Source organism: Opisthocomus hoazin, chromosome 6 (genome assembly GCF_030867145.1).
Source record: "Opisthocomus hoazin isolate bOpiHoa1 chromosome 6, bOpiHoa1.hap1, whole genome shotgun sequence".
Taxonomy (NCBI): domain Eukaryota; kingdom Metazoa; phylum Chordata; class Aves; order Opisthocomiformes; family Opisthocomidae; genus Opisthocomus; species Opisthocomus hoazin.
Genome location: NC_134419.1, coordinates 40,118,691 through 40,138,809, shown reverse-complemented (window position 1 = coordinate 40,138,809; position 20,119 = coordinate 40,118,691). Strand labels below are relative to the sequence as shown.

The following is a 20,119-nucleotide window of genomic DNA, read 5'->3' as shown; positions in this document are numbered from 1 at the left end:
CTCCTGTAAGAGTACCTTGAAGCGCAAGTGTGGGCAAATGCTTCCTTCGTAAGAGTTGCTGCTGTTTAGTACTCTGAATGTATCAGCTGGTGTTTGGCAGCCAGGCGTGGCTTTCCTGCGCTGTGTTTCCACTCCTCTGGTTGTCTTTAGTGTGTGAACTGAGTAGGGAAGGGAGGCAGCGATGATCGGCAGCCTGTGCGAAGGTAGTTTGGGTTGTGTGTCACGGCACCCGAGGGTCTCATTCTGGACAGAAGAACTTGCATGCGGATGGACTCCAGGAGGGTGAGTTGTGGTAGGTACTTCGGTGGAAAAAAACCAGAACCCACCGTGCTTATAGCTAGGTGGGCACTGGGAAGAAAACGAGACAGGGAAGGTGTGTGATCTGTGGTGGAACCAGGCCGTAATGTCCATGTCTGGGAAATCGAGAAGGAGCAAGTACTGATCTAAATACGGATCGCTATGGGGAATGTTGTTGTTAGGGAGGTGTAAAATAGGAGGAAAAAGTTTTTGTCCATTCTCTGCTTACGATAAAGTTGCACAGGAGAAGCACGCTTAATTGTGTAGAGAAAGACTTACAAGTCAGAATTACAGAGAAGAGCGTAACTGTGAGTTAATATTATTCATGGATGAGAACAAAGTTCAACGGCAGACTTAATTAAAAATAAAGCCTCCTAGAGTTCAAGTATGACATTAAAGTATGGCATTTCAAGTATGTGATGAATGAATGATCTCCGAATGTTCAAATAGCGTTCCTTTGAAGCCAAGACCTCTTTTCTGTTCAATACAATTGCATTTCTCCAACTCACCTCCAGAGAGCCACCCCCCAGCCTATACCACTTACGTAGGGCGCTTAACTGTACGGAGGAAAGGGTGAGCGGATTGTAAAGTAAAGGAGAATTAAAAATAGCTTCAGCTGGCTTTTTACATTTTTCACCATCCATGTGGATATTGCATTGTGAGAATCCTTTTTCAGATCAGCTATTCCCAGCGCAGTGTAAGCTTAAGAATGGAAAAAAGCAACCGACGCTTACGGAGCTGTAGAATGCTTCTGGTTTTCTGCTTGCTTTCTCTGTGCTTCACCTTCTCCCTGATCTCCTGGATTTCTGTGGTCCTACTCCAGGCTTACAAATGTGGGAAGACACGTGTGACGAATAAACCTGAATCTGAGCTTACTGCTGGTCTGAGTTAGGATTTTGTTAAAGTTGCTGGAATTATACCTTTTCAGGAGCTGTTAAAATCTTTGTTTGTTCTAGACCTGTAATAGGATAGTATGGAAGTATACTGGCATGCAACAGTACCTGAAACTGCAACATCTGCAACAAAATAAAATCCAGAGTTCTCCATTGGAAATCTGTCCTGTAAATACTGTGAAGGAAAGAGGATGGAGTATCTCTGGGCTTATTTTGTCTGTAGTATACAGTAGAGCTAAAATAGCCCTGTGACCTTCTCTTTGTGGTAATCGCAAGTTTTAAACATTCTTTCCCAAATGTCTGAATTTTATTTTAGCTGCTGTATTAAAATATGAAAACAATGTGATGAATATTCGTCAGTTCAATTGTTCTCCTCATCCTTACTGGCTACCAAATTTTATGGATGTTTTCACGTGGTCTTTGCCATTTGTTGGAGAAAAAGGTAGGCAAAAGTTATACATCGATGAATTTCTTTCCTATTTCTCCCAGGATGATAGTGGGAAGATTATTTTTTTTAATATATTTACAAATTGGACATTAATTGTATTATTTTTGTGAAAATGGGTATCTGTATTTGTCGTTATCAGGTAGACTTCTTGGATGCTTAATTAGAAGGAAGATTTGATATAAAGTTGTTAAACTGATTTGGAGGGTGTTTTTGGCCTGTGAAAATGCCGTTTCTGGGAAGGGATAGACTAAAATACAACTTGTTCTACAGGGTTTGGTTGCTTTCTTCGCCTGTTTCAGTCAGGATATTTAAAACTGCTCTAACAAGGCAGAGGTGTTCACAGAACTGATAATTCCCATTGAAGGTCTATACCTGCATTGTTAAGCAGGACCTTTGAACTGCATTTGAAGTCAATCTGAAAATTGTTCAAGTCCTACAAAATACTGTGGTTATGTTTGTGATGAATCTTGCATAAATATAGCTGTAAACTATGTGTAAAGTTTTAACTTTTCTGTGTAGTTAAAACAGATTGACCTTCACTAAAGATAACTTTTTCAGCTACAATTTTTCTTGTAAAAAGGATAATTTAGCACAGATCCTCCTCTTTTATTTTTTTTCCCTCTAGAGGTGATAATTCTGAATCTAGGACACCGGGGCTCCAGGTAGCCTTCAGTTGAAAGGCAATGAATGAGGTTAGAGGCTGTTTGGATCTGCTCTTTTTATAAAAGAGATCTGGAAAGCTCTTTAAATTTCTTTTAAAAGCATTCTTGAGATGAGATATTTAGTCATGTAAACGTAGGATTCTAGATTTCTTTATGTTGCCTTTAACGAGCAGTTACAAGGAAATAATTTGGACCCTTTCTAGTGTGGTTAACCCACGCAACAGTTGTTTGATTTTTAAACGCAGGGACCTGACATCTGACAGGATTTTTGTTTATCTCTCTTCGGTGGCGATGCAGTAGATAACCCTTTGCTGTTGAAAATGTTAATAGTGTTTATTTTGTTTTTCTTATGCTGGTAACGAGACACCAAGTAGATGAGTTGCTCGTTGACCCGCTGTATGCTGAAGAGTGCTGGAATCCCGGCCCTTGCAGCTTGTCTTGCCTTTGGACAAATAACACGCGTCCGCTTTTGCTGAAGGATACGGTGTCGGGGTTATCTGATCTGCGTTGAACAGATCAAAATCAGAATAATTTGTTTGGTTTCTTTTCATTAAAGCAGAGAATAGCTCTTTCCCAGGAAGGGAGAAGGACACCATAGGAGATAACACAGGGATTGTAGGAATTAGTCGTGAATAAATGCAGACAGAATTCACAGGGGTTTGAACCATCTGGCTGAGCTTCTGGAGCAGGTCTCTGAACACTCGAGGGGAGAAGTTTGGCAGTTTTAAGAGAAGAGACTGATACACCTGGGAAGGATTGAGTGGCAGGATAGGGAGATTCCTGAGAAACAAAACACAAGCTTTTTGAGACAAGTTTGTGTATCCACTGTGTCAACGTTTTTAAGAGGGGCTTGAAAAGACATGTGGGTTGCACCATATTTATATCATCGTATTTTTCTCCTTCAGTGGTTCTACTACATGCCTGCGGGTGCCAGGACAGAATAGCTTTCTCATTTTAAACCTGAATTTAAGCAGTCAAAATGTTTTCATATTTAAGAAAATTTTGCATAAAAATGAATTCAAATGCTTATCCTAATGTGAAAATACTAATGCAGAAGATGATAGTTCTTACCTAAAAGAACTCCTTGTAAGACAGGAGATAAAGCTCTGCTGTGTACTTTGATTGTTGGGTGGTACAATTTTTAGCTGCTTATTTTTCTGAGCTTTTTAAATTCTGTGACAGCGCACATGAAGGAAACCACACGTTTTTGAAACCAGATTACTGAGCAATGGCTGAGATGTGGGAAGTTCATTCACTATAGTTGTTGGCGAGTAGTTGTGTCTTGTGTGCATGGAAGTACTTAAAGTTCTACAGGGAATGAATTAAGATTTATTTTTTCCTATACAGTAACAGAAATGTTGGTGAATGTTTTGAGCATTTGCTCTGATGATGAACTGATGACAGAGGGAGAAGATCAATTTGACGGTAGGGGTTACTTTAAGATACATAAATCTTTTTAATGGTAATAACTTTTGAAATGGTAGTTAACTTAGACTAGTGTAATACTACCTGGAATTTGAAGAAAATTGCCTTCAGAATTTTCTTTAATGATTAGGGGGGGCAGAGAAGGGAATAGTGGTTTTGTGTTTCTGATCAAGAAGCAGTAATGGTATCCTTTGCAAATATTCATATCTGATTTCTGTTTAAAACTGACACTTTTTGTGGATAATTCTTGGAATTTCTTGGCATTCACTTTGCTAATATTTGGAACAAATTTATTATATGATCTTAAATTTCATAACAATTGCTCTTCAATAAATTGTTGATATAGGTGAAAGCCAGATTTATTTTTTATGGCTAAGTGCTATACCAAAAGTACGGAGTACAAGTTGAAGTCATGGTGTTTGAGTTGAAAGTGTAAATGTTAGAAGGTGAATTTCTGTGTGTACACTGTATAATACATATTTATGTAACGAATTAGAACATCATTCTAGCTTGAAAATTATGATACAGTAGATTGCTAAGGAGGTGTTTGCAGCGTGACGATTAAGAAGCAACGGTAGCATGAAGACCTTTGTCCCACCCTTTGTTTTGTTGGGCTTGCACTGTAGTGCTTCGTGCCACACCGAAAAGGTTCTCCGGGCTGCCTCATTTCATCCAGTAACAGAACCGACCTGGTGGATTGTTTGATGATGGAGGGGAGGAAGGAAAGTTTCAGCAGCCCTTGAGGAACACTAAGGATTATTTATAAGGACATTGGAGACGTGACCCTGTTTTTGATGTTTGATAGCTGCTGCGTTCCAGTTCAGCAGCAGCAGGGTGTTGCTCTGGGTGGGAATGCGTTGGGTAGGAGCCACGGGAACTTCGCTGCCATTGAGATCGTTGCACAGAAATGTGAAAACATAGAAGTAGTCTCAAATGTGATCCTGCAAACAGTTAATTTATGTTTTCCATCCAAGTAATCCTACTAAATTGAGCATAAACTAATTAACCCCAAGATTTGCAGGGTCGGGTTTGGCGGTATTCCAAGAGGCGAGGATTTAGGCTGTCCAGCAGAAGTGCAGGCACCAGTAGATTGCGTGTGCCCTGGCGTTAGTACAATGGTTGCAGTTTCCTAATTCGAATTATTTTATTGTTCTGTCTCCTTTAACAATTTCTTTGCTTGATGCCTCTCTTAATGCCACCTAGGTGCTGTCTACGCTCTCTTTTTCTATGTGAATGGATTTTTTTTTTAACTGTTGACTATCAAGCTTTCACTTGTTCATCGTCAAATTTTAAAATACACTCAAAAATTCCACTTCGTGTTCGATGGATGCATTTTTAAGTGTTGCAATTTTCCATTTTATTTTTTGACATTTCTTCTCCATTCTTTCTTTATTACCACTGCCAAGTTAAGTATCTTTATTTTATTTGTCTCACTCACCTTTTTCTTCATCGTTCACTTCCTTTTTTTCTGGACTCTCCATCTGAAGAGCGACTCATATATGGCAATAAAAAAGGTACAGACCAGACAGAGTAGGAATGTTTTGGAATATGACTTCACAGAACCTGGCAGTAGAAGTGTTAATGCAGAAAATACCTTTCTGTTGAGAGACAGATGTAGCGTTTTATTATTATTTCCCCTTTTAATGGGATGTTTGTAAAGGCTTGTGTGTTTTGTTATCGGAAGTCATATTCCAAGACATCTGTCTTTCTGTGCATGCATTTTTTTCCTCCTTTCTTCCATTCCTTTTTTTGTAGAATTTCATTCTTTACCTATTTCTAAAATTGTATCTTTGGTCCCGCATGTGTAGGGAGCCTTCAGTTGTCTGTCTTGCTCTTTAATAATTTTATCGTGAGCTTTTTTTAAGATTGTGCATGGATTGTGTTTCTACAGTGTTCCAAAACCTGGTTTGTATAGTACTTTTAGTTTCCTTCAGCTGAGATGTCAAAAAAGTGCTTTTTGATTGTGCAGTTTTGAAGATGGCTGGATACAAGATGTACAAAGAAGCCTACTAATTTAAATTCCTGGTCTATCACCTGTTTTTTGGAAATTCCAGACTAGATAATTCCGTGCAGAAAAATTCTTCTGACCGTTACTTACCTAATAATCAGTTTGCTCTCTCTATAATCTGTTGCTTCCAGAGAATATTCCTAATACTTGGAAGTGCATTAGATTACAGACCTGTTTCCAAAGGTGACGCGAATTCTTTGGAGCATGGTAGTATGAACGGTTCAGAATTTGTTCCTTCTGCAGGCACGGGGAATGGAGAATGGGAGACTGCTTTGCCATTCCTCCTCTAGTTCAGGGTGTGATGAAGACATTCTTCTGCAAGCAGATGCCGCCTTCTCACCAGGATTTGGTGGCCACGCTGGTGCAGTGCTGTAGCCTGGGGTAACGCGTCCAGCCTTCTGGCTTGGCTGTGTTGCTTCTGGAGGGCTGGGCGGTGAAGGAGCGTGTCTGGGGAGAAACAACCAACCAGCCAACCGAAGGAAACCCACCATACGAACACCAAGGCACGGAGACCTTCCCGAGTTGAGATACGGGCGTTAGCCCTGCCGGAGCCCTGTTCAGCCTTCACGGTGCAGCTCTGCAGCAGCATCGCCCTGGTGGGTGTAGGCAGGAGGCCAATGGAGGGACTGGTAGGGAGATTAACGGCCCCTCGTTTAGCCCTAGCCTTTCCAATAGCTCTGAAAGTCTCCTGCTCATTCCAGATCCTCAAGCTATTCCTTAATAGCGTTCAAAGAGAGAAAGCAAAAGCTTCTAAGACTTTAAAAATGAAAAGTTAAAATTTAAAATAAACTATTTTCAGTAAAAACTGCATGTTTCAGCCTATCCTATTCAAAGTTTTTCCTGAGCCTTCTAGTTTTTGTGATTTCTTTTGTTTTTTTTTAACTTGGTGTCTGCAGATCATCAAAGTTGTTCCTGTGTCTAAAAAGCTTTGCTTGGTAGTTCCTGGCTTTTTCATTTCATTTAAATGGATTGGCGGATATTTGTCATACCCCGAGGTGCTTCCATTGTGTTGTCCCTTGCTCCCTTTTCTCGATGTCACTACTGTGCGTTTTCCTTCTTGCGTGATTTTGTTGCTGCTGTTTGCCTCCACGTGCCTTATCTTTCGTATTTGGTTGGGTCTGGTGTTGGGGGTGGGAAGCCTGCCCACTCTCGCGCAACAGAGGCCTTGTGTTCTTGCAGAGGGTGACTCTGCTGTGCCAGGGTGTGTGCGCCCTGCCATGGAGCCAAATCCGAGTGAGCAGGGATGAGCAAAGGCTTCTTGTGCAGCCGCCTTTCCCGCGTGCGAGTGGACAAGGTTGTGGATACGCAGCTCTCCTCTGCGGTCCTCTCTTCTGCAGTCTTGCAAACCAGCCTGGCAACCTTATCATGAGTACATTTCTCTCCGGGTTGAAGACCGGAGATGTGTGAAAGGGTTGGAATACCGACCAGAGCTGTCTGAGTTCGCTCACTTTGGTCCCCTGTGGTTGGATTCCAAGTATGACCGAGTTACTCGTGTCCTGGTGTGGTTAGTACTCTCCTTCCCCAATGGCTCAGGGGAAGTAAAGATTTTAGTTTTGATGGCTTCTCATCTGCCTGTACTGTTGTAGTGGAGTTGAGGAGTCGGCAGAGGGAGAGGAGGACGGGGGGCAGGCTGACCTTCAGACGCTGAACCAAGCCAGCCACGCCTGGCGTTGGAGAACAGAGCTGCTGGTTTTGCAATGCCACGGCGGGCAGAGGGGACTCTCCTTCCCGGTCACGAGCCCCCTTTCAGGGTTCTGTCCTCACTTATCTGTCACAAATGGTGTCTCTCTGCTCCGTGGAATACTTGGGGTTTACTCCAGGTCTCTGGCATTTGTAATTTCTGCAAACAACCCAAACCGAAGATGATGCAGAACATAGAATTAGTTGGTAAGGGAGGTAACACTGCAGTTTCTCGGCGTTTCATTGTGTGGGGTTTGTGTGGGTGTGTGTTTTGGGGGGCTGACGTGAAACCAAGCAAACAAACCACTGCTTTCTCTCAGACAGCTGTGTAAGAATTGGCAACAAATCTTCGTGTATTGTGGTTTTAACATCTCTTTGGCTTCTGTATCAGGCTGCATGCCTACACCTTGATAGACACAGATGTCAGTGAAGAATTTCAAGTGTAAAATTTAGGCAAATGAGTTGTGATAGCTATTACACTGCAGCGGCGGTAATTTAGATGCTTGCTAGCTTTAGCAAATCACTGCGAACACCCTAAACTTCTCTGTGTGTGTTTTGTGGACGCAGAGGCGATGGTGGTTTTGGTGGCACCCTGAAGCCATGATTTCATAACTCTGTCCCCGTACGTGTTTGGGTACTGGCCTCCTGCAGAGAGGACTGAACTGAAACGGTTGTGTTGAATTCGATGCGCTGTAAAACGGTGGCCCTGTCCGTACTCCTGAGCTTGAGACTCTCTCTTATTCCATTGAAAGTAGGTACAGCTGCCGCACGGAAAGAAATAATCAGAAACAAAATTCGTGCAATTGGCAAGATGGCAAGAGTCTTCTCTGTTCTCAGGTACTTGCATGACTTCTGCATTCCTAAAATCCCTCTTACGGTGTGCGTTAGGAAAACACCCCTCTGTTCCAGGGTAATGGATGCCAGATGCTTTTCAGGGAGAGCACTGTGCCTCAGAATCTTGTTGGGCGTGTTGATGCGCCCCATTGATATTTTTAATTATTTAATATTGGTAATTATTTAATATTGGTATTTTTGGTTAAAGAGTGTTTTTAAGTTATTTTTGAGCTATGTTTCAAGAAATTAGAGAACACGATGATCTTTAGTTTGCAAGTTACTTGTCCAGCCATTAATTGCAAGCGTTGAAAAGACGATACCAGAGTGGAGATACTGAAATCAAGGGTGTAATGGGAGAGGTCGGGACTGGCTCGGAAAATTCCTGTCATACCAGAAAATTCAGGACTAAGGGGTTTTTGTTTTGGGTTTTTTGCTGGTTTGTTTTCAGCTTTTAAAAAATGCCATTTTCTTGTACCTGTCTAGATCTAGAGATTTCATGATCACCTTTACCCAAAACGTGCCATTTTCCACAGTCCATAATGGTTCCGGTGGGGATAATTTTTTAAAGCTGGTATTTCCTGAAGCACAGACACTTGGGACAGAGTTGTGGGTTGTTCTGTGGCACCGAGATGTGTTGGGTACCTCATGAGGTATTCGGTGCTCATTTCAAAGCCAGTGAGCCTGCATGTGAATAATTACTCAGAATTCGGTTCCGAAGGAATTGGTGTTTATAACTCCTAAGCAGAGGACAGACTGGTAAGGAATAGAAATATTTTCCCCTTTCTGCGTGTTTGAATTTGCATTTACATCCAGTCTTGACACGCGTAAAGCACGGTGAAACCGGGCCCTCCCTCTCCCTTCCCTTCCCTGACGTTAATCCCGGCCCTGGTGAGCGGCTCTCTGAGGGTTTCTCACTGTGTTCTCTCGCACCAGGGAGGAGAGCGAAAGCGTGCTGACACTCAAGGGTTTGACTCCCACGGGAATGCTGCCCAGCGGAGTGCTGGCCGGAGGACGGCAGACCCTGCAAAGTGGTAATGATGTTATGCACCTTGCTGTGCCTCAGATGGACTGGGGCGCGTCTCGCTCTTTCGCTAACACTACACATAATGCATGCAGGGAGTTTCTGATGCTTTTCAGTTCTTGTCTCAGCGGCTGATACAAGCCCAGTGTTAGGTGTTAATCGGGCAATGTGAAATGGATACTTAACCAGGGTATAAAACTAAAAGCAAACGAGTTCAGCGGTGTCAGGCCGCGTTTTTCAGACTTTGAGCTTCCCTAGTTTGCAGTTTTTCAGGTGGCGCAGATGCCCGAAGTGGGGTGACCTTACAGATCTGACACCGAGGCATTTGATCGTTACAGATACAAAAACGGCAATGTAATTTTGCATCGTCACTTGTCTGCTTTCCATGAAAATGGTTTTACTGTCGGTGTGTTAGCGTTTTCATTGACAAACGCCCGTTGATATTAACGTTAACAAACAGCTACAGGCTGCAGAGTTCCATATGACACTCCATTGATCGACTGACGTGTGCTGCGTTTTGTACCCTGGTAATTAATGCCAAAGTTTGTTCTCTATGTTGTTTGTCAAACGTCCTATGTATAATTGACCTCCCCAAATTGTCCTTGTAACATGCTGTTTCCTTCCTCTGCAGATGTAGCTGCTTTCGTAGATCTGTCTGTCTCTCTCTAGGTATAGCTGTATGTCTGTATAAATGTGCCAATTAAACCACTACCCCAGGCACTCGTCTGTCTCGTGATGTAGAAGCAGTGGTGCAGCACCTTCTTTTTGGAGGTTTGCTGCATTTGCTGTTGCACATTGTCTGTGCATTTTGAACAAGAATGTACTTGAAAGCGACTCAGTCATTGTTACAAAATCAGTTGAGAATAAAGGGATTGAATTGAAAGCTTGTAAATAAATCAAAATAAAAGGGTGTTACTAAGTGTGCATATATTTTTTTGCATGAAAATAAAAAGAACTCTATACAAAATACACCTGTAATCTGGCTCATTGAGTATTTTGTAAAAGGTTTTTCGTCTTTTTGTTTTTTTAGTTTGCCGAATCCCTGGATCGTATTTTTCACAAGGCCCCTAAGTGATTAACTAGCTTTAGGGAGAATGCCTGGAGATTGTACCAAATCTGTATGACAAGGATGAAGTCCCGGTTTCTGTTCGCAGTGGTGGATAACTAAAACGCACCAGTCTGAAACCGGACTTCGTCTCAGCAGCACTCTTAACATAAATTATGCAAAGACTTTTTACTGGCCGGCTTCAGGCTTTGCTAGAAAGCATAAAACCGTTGCGTGGGATGGCTGAATTTTGTGACTGTTGAAGGATTGTGATACGTGAATACCACTTTTTGCACAATCTGCTTTCCAAGAGTAGCTGCTTTGCTCATTTTGTGATTCAGGCTGTTGAATTTTTACAATTTCATATGTAGGGTTTTTTTAAAGCCTTTCACTACGTTTTCTATTAAATTATCAAAGCTGTTTTTTAGTAGCTTTGAAACGTGACTGTCACATTTTGAGTCCTTTTTCAGTGGACATATAATGTCTGGAAGTACGTTTATATGTCCGGTGTATGTATGTGATTGTTTTGTGAATGTCCGTACAAGAAATAGTGTGTGTTTCCCAATCCATCCGACTATTCCAAAAGCGTATGTTCTAGTTTTAATTTTCATTGTTTAATAAGATACTTTATTATGCTTAAAAAAATGAGTCTGCATTCCTCTCCCTCATTTAACAGATTTCTAGCCAAGCTGCATTACAAATATCGGAGAGGATCAAACTGACTAGAAAATTTTTTTAACATAAAATGTATGACTTCTTACCGTTACTGAAAATGTGGGACGTTTGGAAAGGATGCAAAATGCATTTTGGATTTTTGTGGGTGTGATTTTTTTTTTTTCTCGGCTAGCACTTTTGATGGCAATATTCCTTGATGCACTACATGATTATACCTCATTTGTTTCAGTCATGTTGATTGTTCAGAATAACTCACGCCAACCGGTAGCGCTCCGTACGTTGCAGTGGCTTCTTTTCACTGGTCAGAATTTTATTGCTTCAGTCTGCAAAAAGTAGAAGTCTTCAAATCATTTGCTCAACTGCAAAGCTAGAAATAAACAAAAAAAAAACGCTTACTGACTGACAGTTTCCTAAACCGTCGTCACATCAGTGAATTCATATTCTTGGCAAAAATATGGTCACTGATCGTACAGTAGGATTTCTTCCCACAAACCTTTCATTACTTTTTGAAGTATATTGTGCTGTGTTGATCAATATACCATCAGTGACTTAAACCAGTCTAGATTTGAGAAAAGAATATAATATTAATTGTTGTCTTTTTTTATTATATTCTTTTATGTGCTTGGCAAATCACACAGCTGACCAGCATGTCATGGGTTTTCCATGCTGCAGTCTTACGAGTGCTCGTTGTCCAGTGGCACGCTGAGAAGAGGTCTAGTTCCGCTGGTTGCGGTTAAATCCGTAAGAAGCTTTGAAAGCTGTGAGAAACCGGAGTGTGTGTCACGTTTCTCTAGAGAGCTGGGCTGGAATTTTTGTATCAGGTCACATATATCCGTAGCTGTCTCTAGGGAAGCCACCATCACGGCAACGCATCTGCAGTTTCTGGGGATACGGCCGTTACAGTTCCGTGCCAGGTCTCGGCGAGCGGCAGGGCGGTTTGAGGAGTCTGCCCGGCCGTGCACCGCTCCTGCTCGGGGGGCAGAGGCTCGGCGGTGATGCCCGGATGCAGAGCAGGGCCCTGGCCCCTTGGCCAGTCCGATACAACGGCTTTGTGCTTGGGCCGATTCTGACCGCAGAGCAGAGCGCTCCGAGGGCAAAATACAAATGGGGACTGTAGTGGAAGGGTGAAACATAGACAAGTCAATTAAAAAAGATCATTTTGGAAAAAATTGCAAAACTACATCCTATGGGAAGAAGTCAATATAGGATTTTTCTTTTTTTCCCCCAGAAATATATGGATATATTTTTAAAAAACAAATCATAGGTTATTTTTAGATAGCTTTAATGTACTAGGATAAAAATAGACTTTGGGAAATTGTGGGCTTTGCATGTTTCTAAATTCTTTTTAATGTAGATTTGTGGTTTTTATTATTTATGTTGCTTGCATTACAGTAGCCGAGATATTAAAGACCAGGTGAAGTACTGTTCTTTAAAGCAGCATTTCCTGGTAACTTCTTCCGAGAACTGGCTCCAACAAAATTATGTTTCAAATCGAGTCAGCATCTGTTAAAAAATCCCCAAACACCTGAAGCCTTACCCAGCAACGTACCAAAGACAGGCCGAGACTAAAAACTGCGTATGTTTCCAGGGCGCTCAGCCGCACTAGCCAGACATGTGGGATGCTCCTCGCTGCCCGCGCTGGCTTTCCCTTGGAAGCGGCAAGGCCTTTGTACTAGGTTTTGTACCAGGTTTGTAAAGCAGGGCGAGGGCTGGAGTCAAGGATGCAGATGCCGTTGAGCCCTGTGGCCTGAAATTACCTCTCCAGTCGAGAGTTTTCGGAGCAGAGACTCCAGGATCGGCCGTTTCAGCAGGATGGTGCAGTGTTTGTCGGAGGTTTATCAGGGCTTACGAAGAGTATCGCTCCAAGTCAGAGGTACCTGCAAAAGAGAATCCAACGAAATTATTTTCCAAATTGAGTCTTCGCAGTGTGCTTTGTTTAAGTGCTCGCATTTTCCAGTCAGTTTGGTCTTTTACGTCAAGTTGAAAATTCTCTTTTTCTTAACTATGATGTATATTCCAAGATCTCTTTGGGCTAGCAGTAGCACAAGTAGAATGAACTAGGAGTAAATTTTGTGTATGTATGACCAAGCTCCATAATTTACAGAGATAAATCAGTATTCGTGATCTTTTCAGGAAAAGATTGAAAACAAAGACTTCGCAGGTAACAGGAGATGGTGGAAAGAGGTGGCTTTTCTACATAGTTCTGTATGTGTGTGGCAAATTGGTTCTAGTATGAACGTGTGTATTTGATGACTTTCTAAAATAATTCTTCAATTTTTACAGTTTGAGAAAGTTTCTTTCCCTTAATGTAAACATGAATAACTGCCCATTCCAGTGACTTTTTGATTCAGTTCCGGGGCTGCCCCTGTCTCTGTAGATTGAAGTGCAGGAAATAATTTTATTTTTTGGAACCATGGAATGTGCACTATGTAAAAGGCAAAATGCTGCCCTGCGTTACCGCTAACTATTCCACATTACTTTAGTAGCACTTAATGAAAGTGTCTAATTCCATTTATTCTTTTAGAGTATCTCAGTGGAAATTATCATATTATGCGAGAGTGAGGTTAAGGCATAGTGTAGCCAACTGATACGTAACAACACAGAGTAGGGAAAGGAGTTGTGCCTGGTTTCTGTTAGATACAAATGAGAAGTAAGAAACTTCATTGGCTTTAAGGGATTCTCTCCTGATGGAAGGCCATATTTTTGACGTAGCTAGTTTCCCCAGCATTAGCTTGAACGCTCTGTGGCGATTTTTGTTGCTCACAGTACGTATGAGGCACCGCACAAGGAGGTTTAGCACCGTGTGTGCTGGTTTTTGTTAGTATTTCTGAAATGACGGTGTTGGAGGCATGGTGCGTATTGGGGGAGGTCAGAGGTTGTTACCAGTATTGAACCTTGGCTACAGCTGGGGTCGCGGGTCCAGAGAGGTTTCTGCAGCACGTCTGCCCTCGTGGAAGGTGCTTTTGAGTCTGATCTCCAGTAACCGTATGTGAAAGCTTTGACTTCGAAAGATAAAACGATTGGGAAGGCTCTCGCACCTCAGAAATTCCAGCAGATCTCAGGGTTATTTAGTTCAAAAAACAACTAGCAAGCTAGATTTTTTTCATATTCACATTGATTCACACACCAAGACTGTTAAATCCAGACCTCTTCCTGCCGTAGACTTTGGTGTCAATTCAGGAGTTTGTGAGACGTTGTAAATGCGACTTGCTAGATCTGTCTTTTGTGGTTTAAACTTCATGGCTCAGTTCGTGGGGATACCTGTTTGAGCTTATGAAAAATGGAAGTACTAGTTAAACTTCAGGGAGCTAAACATAACGAGAAAAATGATTCTGTATTATTAGAACATGGCTAGTGTTACGTTTCCAGCGTCCTTCCTGGTAGCTTAATGAAGCTCACTAATGCATTCTAATCTTCAGAAATATAGTCTTAAATAGATTTTTAGGTTGTTTTTTTTTTAAACCATAGCACAACTTTTAACATCAGTTGAAATTTTCTGTTGCGGTCTTAAAAAGAAAAACCCAACAAGACCCCAAACCGTATAGAAATGTGCAGTTCATAACATCAGTTTGTTAGTGTTTCTGTGATATACTCGTAGTTGGTAAGTTGTGTTAGTTAAAATGTAGGAGAATTTTCACTTAAAACCAACCCCCCAACCCGTAATTGTCCTTTTAACTAACGGTAACCTAACCTGGCGTAGCATACGGTATGAAATTGATCATTGCCTTTTCTGCTGTGCGATATTACACTCTTCATCTTTCTCATTCATTTTGCATGCATCTGCTCACTTCTGTACAGCCACTGTAGAGGCAATTGAGGCCGAAAAAGGTATGGCCAGAGTCTCTGCTGGCGGCAGGGCTCCGCGGCGCGGGGAGGGATCCGGCGTTCGCTGCGGGGGGGGGGGGGTTGCGCCCGGCTTGCAGAGGCGGAGATGAATCAGCCGCCCTGATTCATCCCTCTCCCATGTAACTTTCATTGCTGGCTGTAGGGCGATGGTTGTCTTCAATACTTCAGGGAAATCCCCGGGGGGTGGGAGTTGGGTCTTTCTGTTTGTTTTCACAACAAATGGAGGAGGTTTCTGTATCGTAGCATGTCGTGATACGTGGTGCTTGTCTTGAAGTCCTTACAGGTGTTCGGTGGTTGTTTTTTTTTCTGCACCCAACTGCAAGGTTTTGTTTCACTGCCGGGGGGGGGGGGGGGGGTTATGTGTGGAGGGAGGGTTGGTTATCCATTTCTGCATGCCTTTTCTCATAAAGTCTATTTTAATGGCTTTGAACGTGTTTGTTTTGTTTTTTTTTTTTTAAACTTCCCGTAACACATCTGGTGGTGCGAGACGTGTGAATGTGATGTGCTTTCCGTAGAAGTTGAACGTCATTTGTTGACCGAGTTTGTTCCCAGCGTGCATGCCCGCCTGCCAGTATGTGGCACGTGAAGTTCCGTGGGTTGTCGGCGCTGCAGGCACGGTCCCTACGCCCCTGGCTGGTGGTGTGGAGCAGAAAGCCATCAGATGAGCTGGGGCTCCGAGGGCTCAGCGTCAGAGCGCTGGCTCTTCAGGGCGGCTTTAATTCCCTCTTGCTCAGTACTCGGTGAAGGGAGTGACAGAGAGCCCAGCAGCTGAGCCCGCTGCCTGTGGGGGGGCAGATTTGGTCGCAAAGCGCCATTTAATGACCCTGTTCTTTGGTTTTTAATTAAGGATGTCAGATCTCCAAACATATAAACAAGTGCCAGGCTGCGTTCTCATGCACACGTGCAAGAGGTGCCACTGTTGTGAGTGGAACGCTGTGCTTAGCTCTCCAAACAATTATCTCACCCCAAAAACTTCAGTCTTACTACGCAGTCAGCCGTTCTCAGGTCTAAATTCAGCTGCAGACCTCATTCATTAAACTAATCAGTAGCAGAATTAACATCTGTTTTCTAGACATGCTTTAAATACGTTTGTATTCAAACGACACCGTTGTTCAGCCGCAGCGCTGACGCGGCAGTGGCGGTCGTGTCCATTGCCATCATCCTCACGACCAGCACAGAGCGGGAGCCGCGTCCCACAGCTTCGTCCGCCTGGAAGCTGCGGGATTGTCCCGCCGGCGTGATCGCAGGGCGCGAACCCGCTGCCGCTTTTGTATCCCCGCACTGCGTTGCCTCCGCGGCGCTCGCTGCAAGCCGCCCCAGAGAAAGCAGCTGGGGTCGGAAGCTGGCCGCGCCGGGGACGCACAGAGGCAATCAAGCGGGCTTAAACCCCTCGATTCCTCCCTGCGGAATATTTGCCATACTTTGCTCTTTTCGTTATAAACCGAAATCGCGATTGGCGTTGAGCGTTGCAGGGAAGCAGGTTAGAGAGGCTGTTGCTAACGCAGAGGCAGAGCCAGAAGTCTCTTTGGCCGATTTCTTGCCTGTTTTTTAAAGCATCATTTGTTAGAAAAAGTATATGCTTTCAACTTCTTTTTCTGTTACTGACATATCAAATTTGCATTTTGTTAAGCAATACGAGGATTCTCTCCGCAACATAAAATCTGCAGTTTTGAAGAAGCAAAAGGTTTGGATAGGATCAATGAGAGAATGCCACCGCGGAAAGATGCTCTGCAGCAAGATGGCATTAACACTCTAAACACCACCAATGCCAATGGAAACAGCGGGACTGGCAACAACAACGCCCAGTGACCCCCTCGGCTCCTGGTTCCCTCCCTCATGTCTCGCCCGAGAACTCCTGGACTCTGGCTTTTTGATGGGACAACAGGCGGAACGGCCAGGGGGGATCGCCGCTCGCAGTGACTTCTCGCTACGAGGTGAAGAGCATCCGGCTCGCCGGAGAAAGGCCGTCACGCTTTTGGGACGACGGCCCCTCTCTGCGCGCGGGGAGCCGACCCCCCGAGCATCTGGCCCGGCGCCAGCTGCCGGAGCGGCGGCGGAGGCGGGGGCGAGCGCCAGGCTGTTCTCGCTGAAGCACCTCTAGACTTAGCATCTTGCGCTTATCGGTGTCACCACTTTGCAGTTTACAAATGGGAGTTTTCTTTCAGTAGAGGCAGATTGTTTGTTTGTTTGTTTGTTTGTTTGTTTTTTAAAATCAGACTTTCAAATACAACCCTAAGAGCTAACTATTTATTAACGGACATTGGTTTCATGAAATGTCTTTAAAAGCGATAGGTTAGAATGGTCTTAAAATATAATCTGAGGCTGCAAAAACTGTGTTTTAAATAGGCAGAGAAAAATGCCAACCCCCCCCCCAAACCCCAGTCTCAGCGGGTCGTTCTGCAAAGTGCAGACCTCAGGTTTACTCCGTAGATGTTGTTGAGTCGATATTGTATTCACTCAATTTTTTAGTTACCGCTTACCAGAAGATTTCTATGTAGGAATGTTTATTACTTGAACACAGATTTAAAAAACGAAAAAATATTTAATTTAGAAACTTTTTTTGCCTGGCTTTTTCAAGACTCTTCCCCACCTCGAATTTTAAAAAAAAGTTATTATATATATACTAATTTTAAAAAGTAAGAAAAATATGAAAGTTAATTTTAAGGTACTTTTAATTGAACTTTGTACATTGTTTAAGTAAATTTTGATTCATATCAAGTCTGTAAAGCTTGGCATTGTATTTTGTGCATGCATGTTTTCATTTTGCAGATATTTAATATATAGACCTATGATGTACATCGATAGGTTCCCTAGGTGTTATGGGTACTCTTAGTTTATTGTGAGTGTTGCGGTTGCGTAACTAGCTGACAATCCCCGGGCTGAACAGCTGCGAGCTTCTTACTCTTCACAAGCCTGTCAAGGAAACGGAGACCGTACGGGACGTACCTTCTGTTCAGGCACAGCAGCGCGTAAGGCAGCGCGGGGTGCCGCGGCCGCGGCGTTGGTGACAGTGTGCGCGTCGGACCGCATGTATCCGGCTGACCGCAGGACTGCGCGGCGACGACACAACCCGAAGCCCTGGTGAATCTGTTCGCGACTAACAGACTGTGCCGGCTGCCACTCTGCTTCGTGACATGTTTTGACATCTGCTCCGTGTCCTCCTCATCCCCTGGAACACAACTTGAAACTTGTGTCACTAGAGCTCAGTCTTCCCCCGCCCCCTTTTTTTTGGTTTGCCATAAAGTACAATCTGTACATACCCCGAAGTCGGAAATTTTATGCATGTTCTGAACTATTCAAGTATTTTATAAACGGTAGCACACAATAAATTTTGTGCATGGGCTGCGGCTCCTATCATTGTGTACGGGTTTTATTTGGCATACGTAGGTCTGATCTGACCTTGAGAATTGCTTAGAAATACTCTCCCAAAATTTAAGCTATTGGAAAAAAAAAAATAGCCTCAAAGCTCAGATTTACCTTGCAGAGAGCCAGTTTAATGTAAATGCTGTTTAACCATTACTGCTGCCGCTTTCTTTTCTTCCGAGTTCTCCCGCGTAAGTAAAACGCCTCGGCGTTGTCTGTCCCTGGGCCTGGGTGGCCACTGGAGCCTCGTCTGCGTGTGCCGGGGCGCAGGGGTAGTGGACGCTGACGGCTGTCGTGTGTCACTGCACTGGGTGTCGGTTTGAGCAACGCGTTGGAGACGCCGGCGCGCTGGGGCGGCTCCGGGGCAGAGGGGCAGCACTGGCCAGTTGGACAGCCGGCGCAGACACCAGCTTCGGCCTTCCCCGTTTGTTCTTCTTAAAGCAAGGACAAGCTGCCAAACAGGCTAAGAACTAAGATTAAAATAGTAAATTTGCTAATGGAGTTTTAATGTGTGATTTTACTTTATTGCAGATGCATTCTAACTGGAAACCCTCCTTGGAGTTTGAGTGCAGAAGATGAAGTTAAGAGCAGGTAAGTCTGGGGGTGCCTGGGAGCTGTGCCGTCCGCGTGTGATGTCGTGTGAGAGCAGAACCAAGCCGCGTCACTGAACCGAAGCTGTACGCGCTGTGCTCCGCGACGGTCCCTGCGTCCTCGGAAGCGCTGGCGGGGAATTTCTCGGCCTCGCAGGACAGCATTTTGCACGTTTTGATACTCGGGTCATTGGCTGGGATGGGTGGTGTGACCACCTGGAGTTGCGTATGTGGGGAGAACACAGGTTCCATCTTTGGAAGGACCTCCTCGTAACTGGAGGGAACTGGTTCTGGCACTTGGTGTGCGCAGGCGTCGGGCGGCAGCGGTTCTCGCGCCCTGGAGTCCCTTCCGGTGTCCGCCGTCTGCAGTAGCGTCTGCCAGATACGAAGGCCGACCTGCAGCGAAGAATTTCTATTTTCTCATGCCATGTGTCTCCTGTCCCGGTGAAGCAGGCAGTCGGGTAACAGGAATGCGTTTGGGGGTTGTCTGTCTTTGGGAAGCAGGTGCTTACTTTGTGCCACTGTGTTTCTGAAAGGTGGCATCTGGAGCTGTCTCTCATCCTTGCATTGCCGGGGAGAAGAAATTATATCCTCCCTCCCGGAAAACCGTAAGTAATTCACATTGCTCTTTTTTGCTTTCAGTGTTTTAAGGAGCGCGGGGGGGAAAGAAGTCTGTGTCCTTGGTCTGCCCTGGGGTAGGGAGGGAGAGCGGGTGGAAGCAGCTCTGTAAGCCACAGGCTGGGGCGACGGACGCTGCGAGGGGCACGGCTTGTTCTGGCTGGAGTTGGAGCTTTGCTGTGCCCTGGGCTCCCGGGGAAGGGGCTGCTTCGTCCGGACCCCGCCGCGGTGCCTGGGCCAGGCCGGGGGCTCGGACGGCGCTGGGAGGAGACGCGTTTCAGTTACACCAAGCAGCAAAGGTCCAGGAGGTGCTTGAGGGAGGTTTGGGGGGCTCACGGCAAAGCAGGGGCTTGGGGGGCTGTCGCAGAGCTCGCTGCCGCCTCGTGAGCCGGGCGTGGAGACCAGCCCAGCTCACCGAGTCCAGCCGTGTTTAGCTTAGTGCAGACACACAACTCACTTCACCGCCCGCGTGATCTGTGGTGTTCAACAACAGCTTTCCTTTCAAAGCTTATTGAATTCCTGTTGTGAACTGGAAAAATGGCTGTCGTCCCGTCTGCCGAGCTGTGGAGCTCGGCCTCTGGCAAGTGCTTGGCCCTGGGGCTGGTTCGCTCCCAGGGGGTCGGCCTCTTCTGGTTGGAGTCCAAACGCTTTGTGAGGGGAATAGGCTCGTAAGCGGCTTTCTTCCTAATGTTTAACCTTGAAACGCCATTGTGT

At 44.5% G+C, this 20,119-nt stretch overlaps 1 protein-coding gene across 7 annotated transcripts in view; it reads left to right on the top strand.

The window, feature by feature from the left end:
- Window positions 1-20,119, top strand: part of PPP3CB (protein phosphatase 3 catalytic subunit beta) — a 49,222-nt gene that overhangs the window by 24,458 nt on the left and 4,645 nt on the right. The window contains exons 9-15 of one of the 7 annotated variants that reach the window (XR_012764234.1): window positions 1,507-1,632; window positions 3,648-3,725; window positions 5,213-5,239; window positions 8,166-8,250; window positions 9,181-9,278; window positions 18,729-18,788; window positions 19,324-19,395. Coding sequence is in view for 6 of the 7 variants with exons in the window: in XM_075422839.1 (XP_075278954.1) it covers window positions 1,507-1,632; window positions 3,648-3,725; window positions 5,213-5,239; window positions 8,166-8,250; window positions 9,181-9,278; window positions 14,787-14,816; window positions 16,465-16,643 (623 nt within the window). In the remaining variant the exon portion in view is untranslated. Of the gene's footprint in view, window positions 1-1,506; window positions 1,633-3,647; window positions 3,726-5,212; window positions 5,240-8,165; window positions 8,251-9,180; window positions 9,279-14,786; window positions 14,817-16,464; window positions 18,189-18,728; window positions 18,789-19,323; window positions 19,396-20,119 lie in introns of those variants that run through there. The other 6 variants (XM_075422839.1, XM_075422842.1, XM_075422841.1 and 3 more) reach the window with 6 other exon arrangements.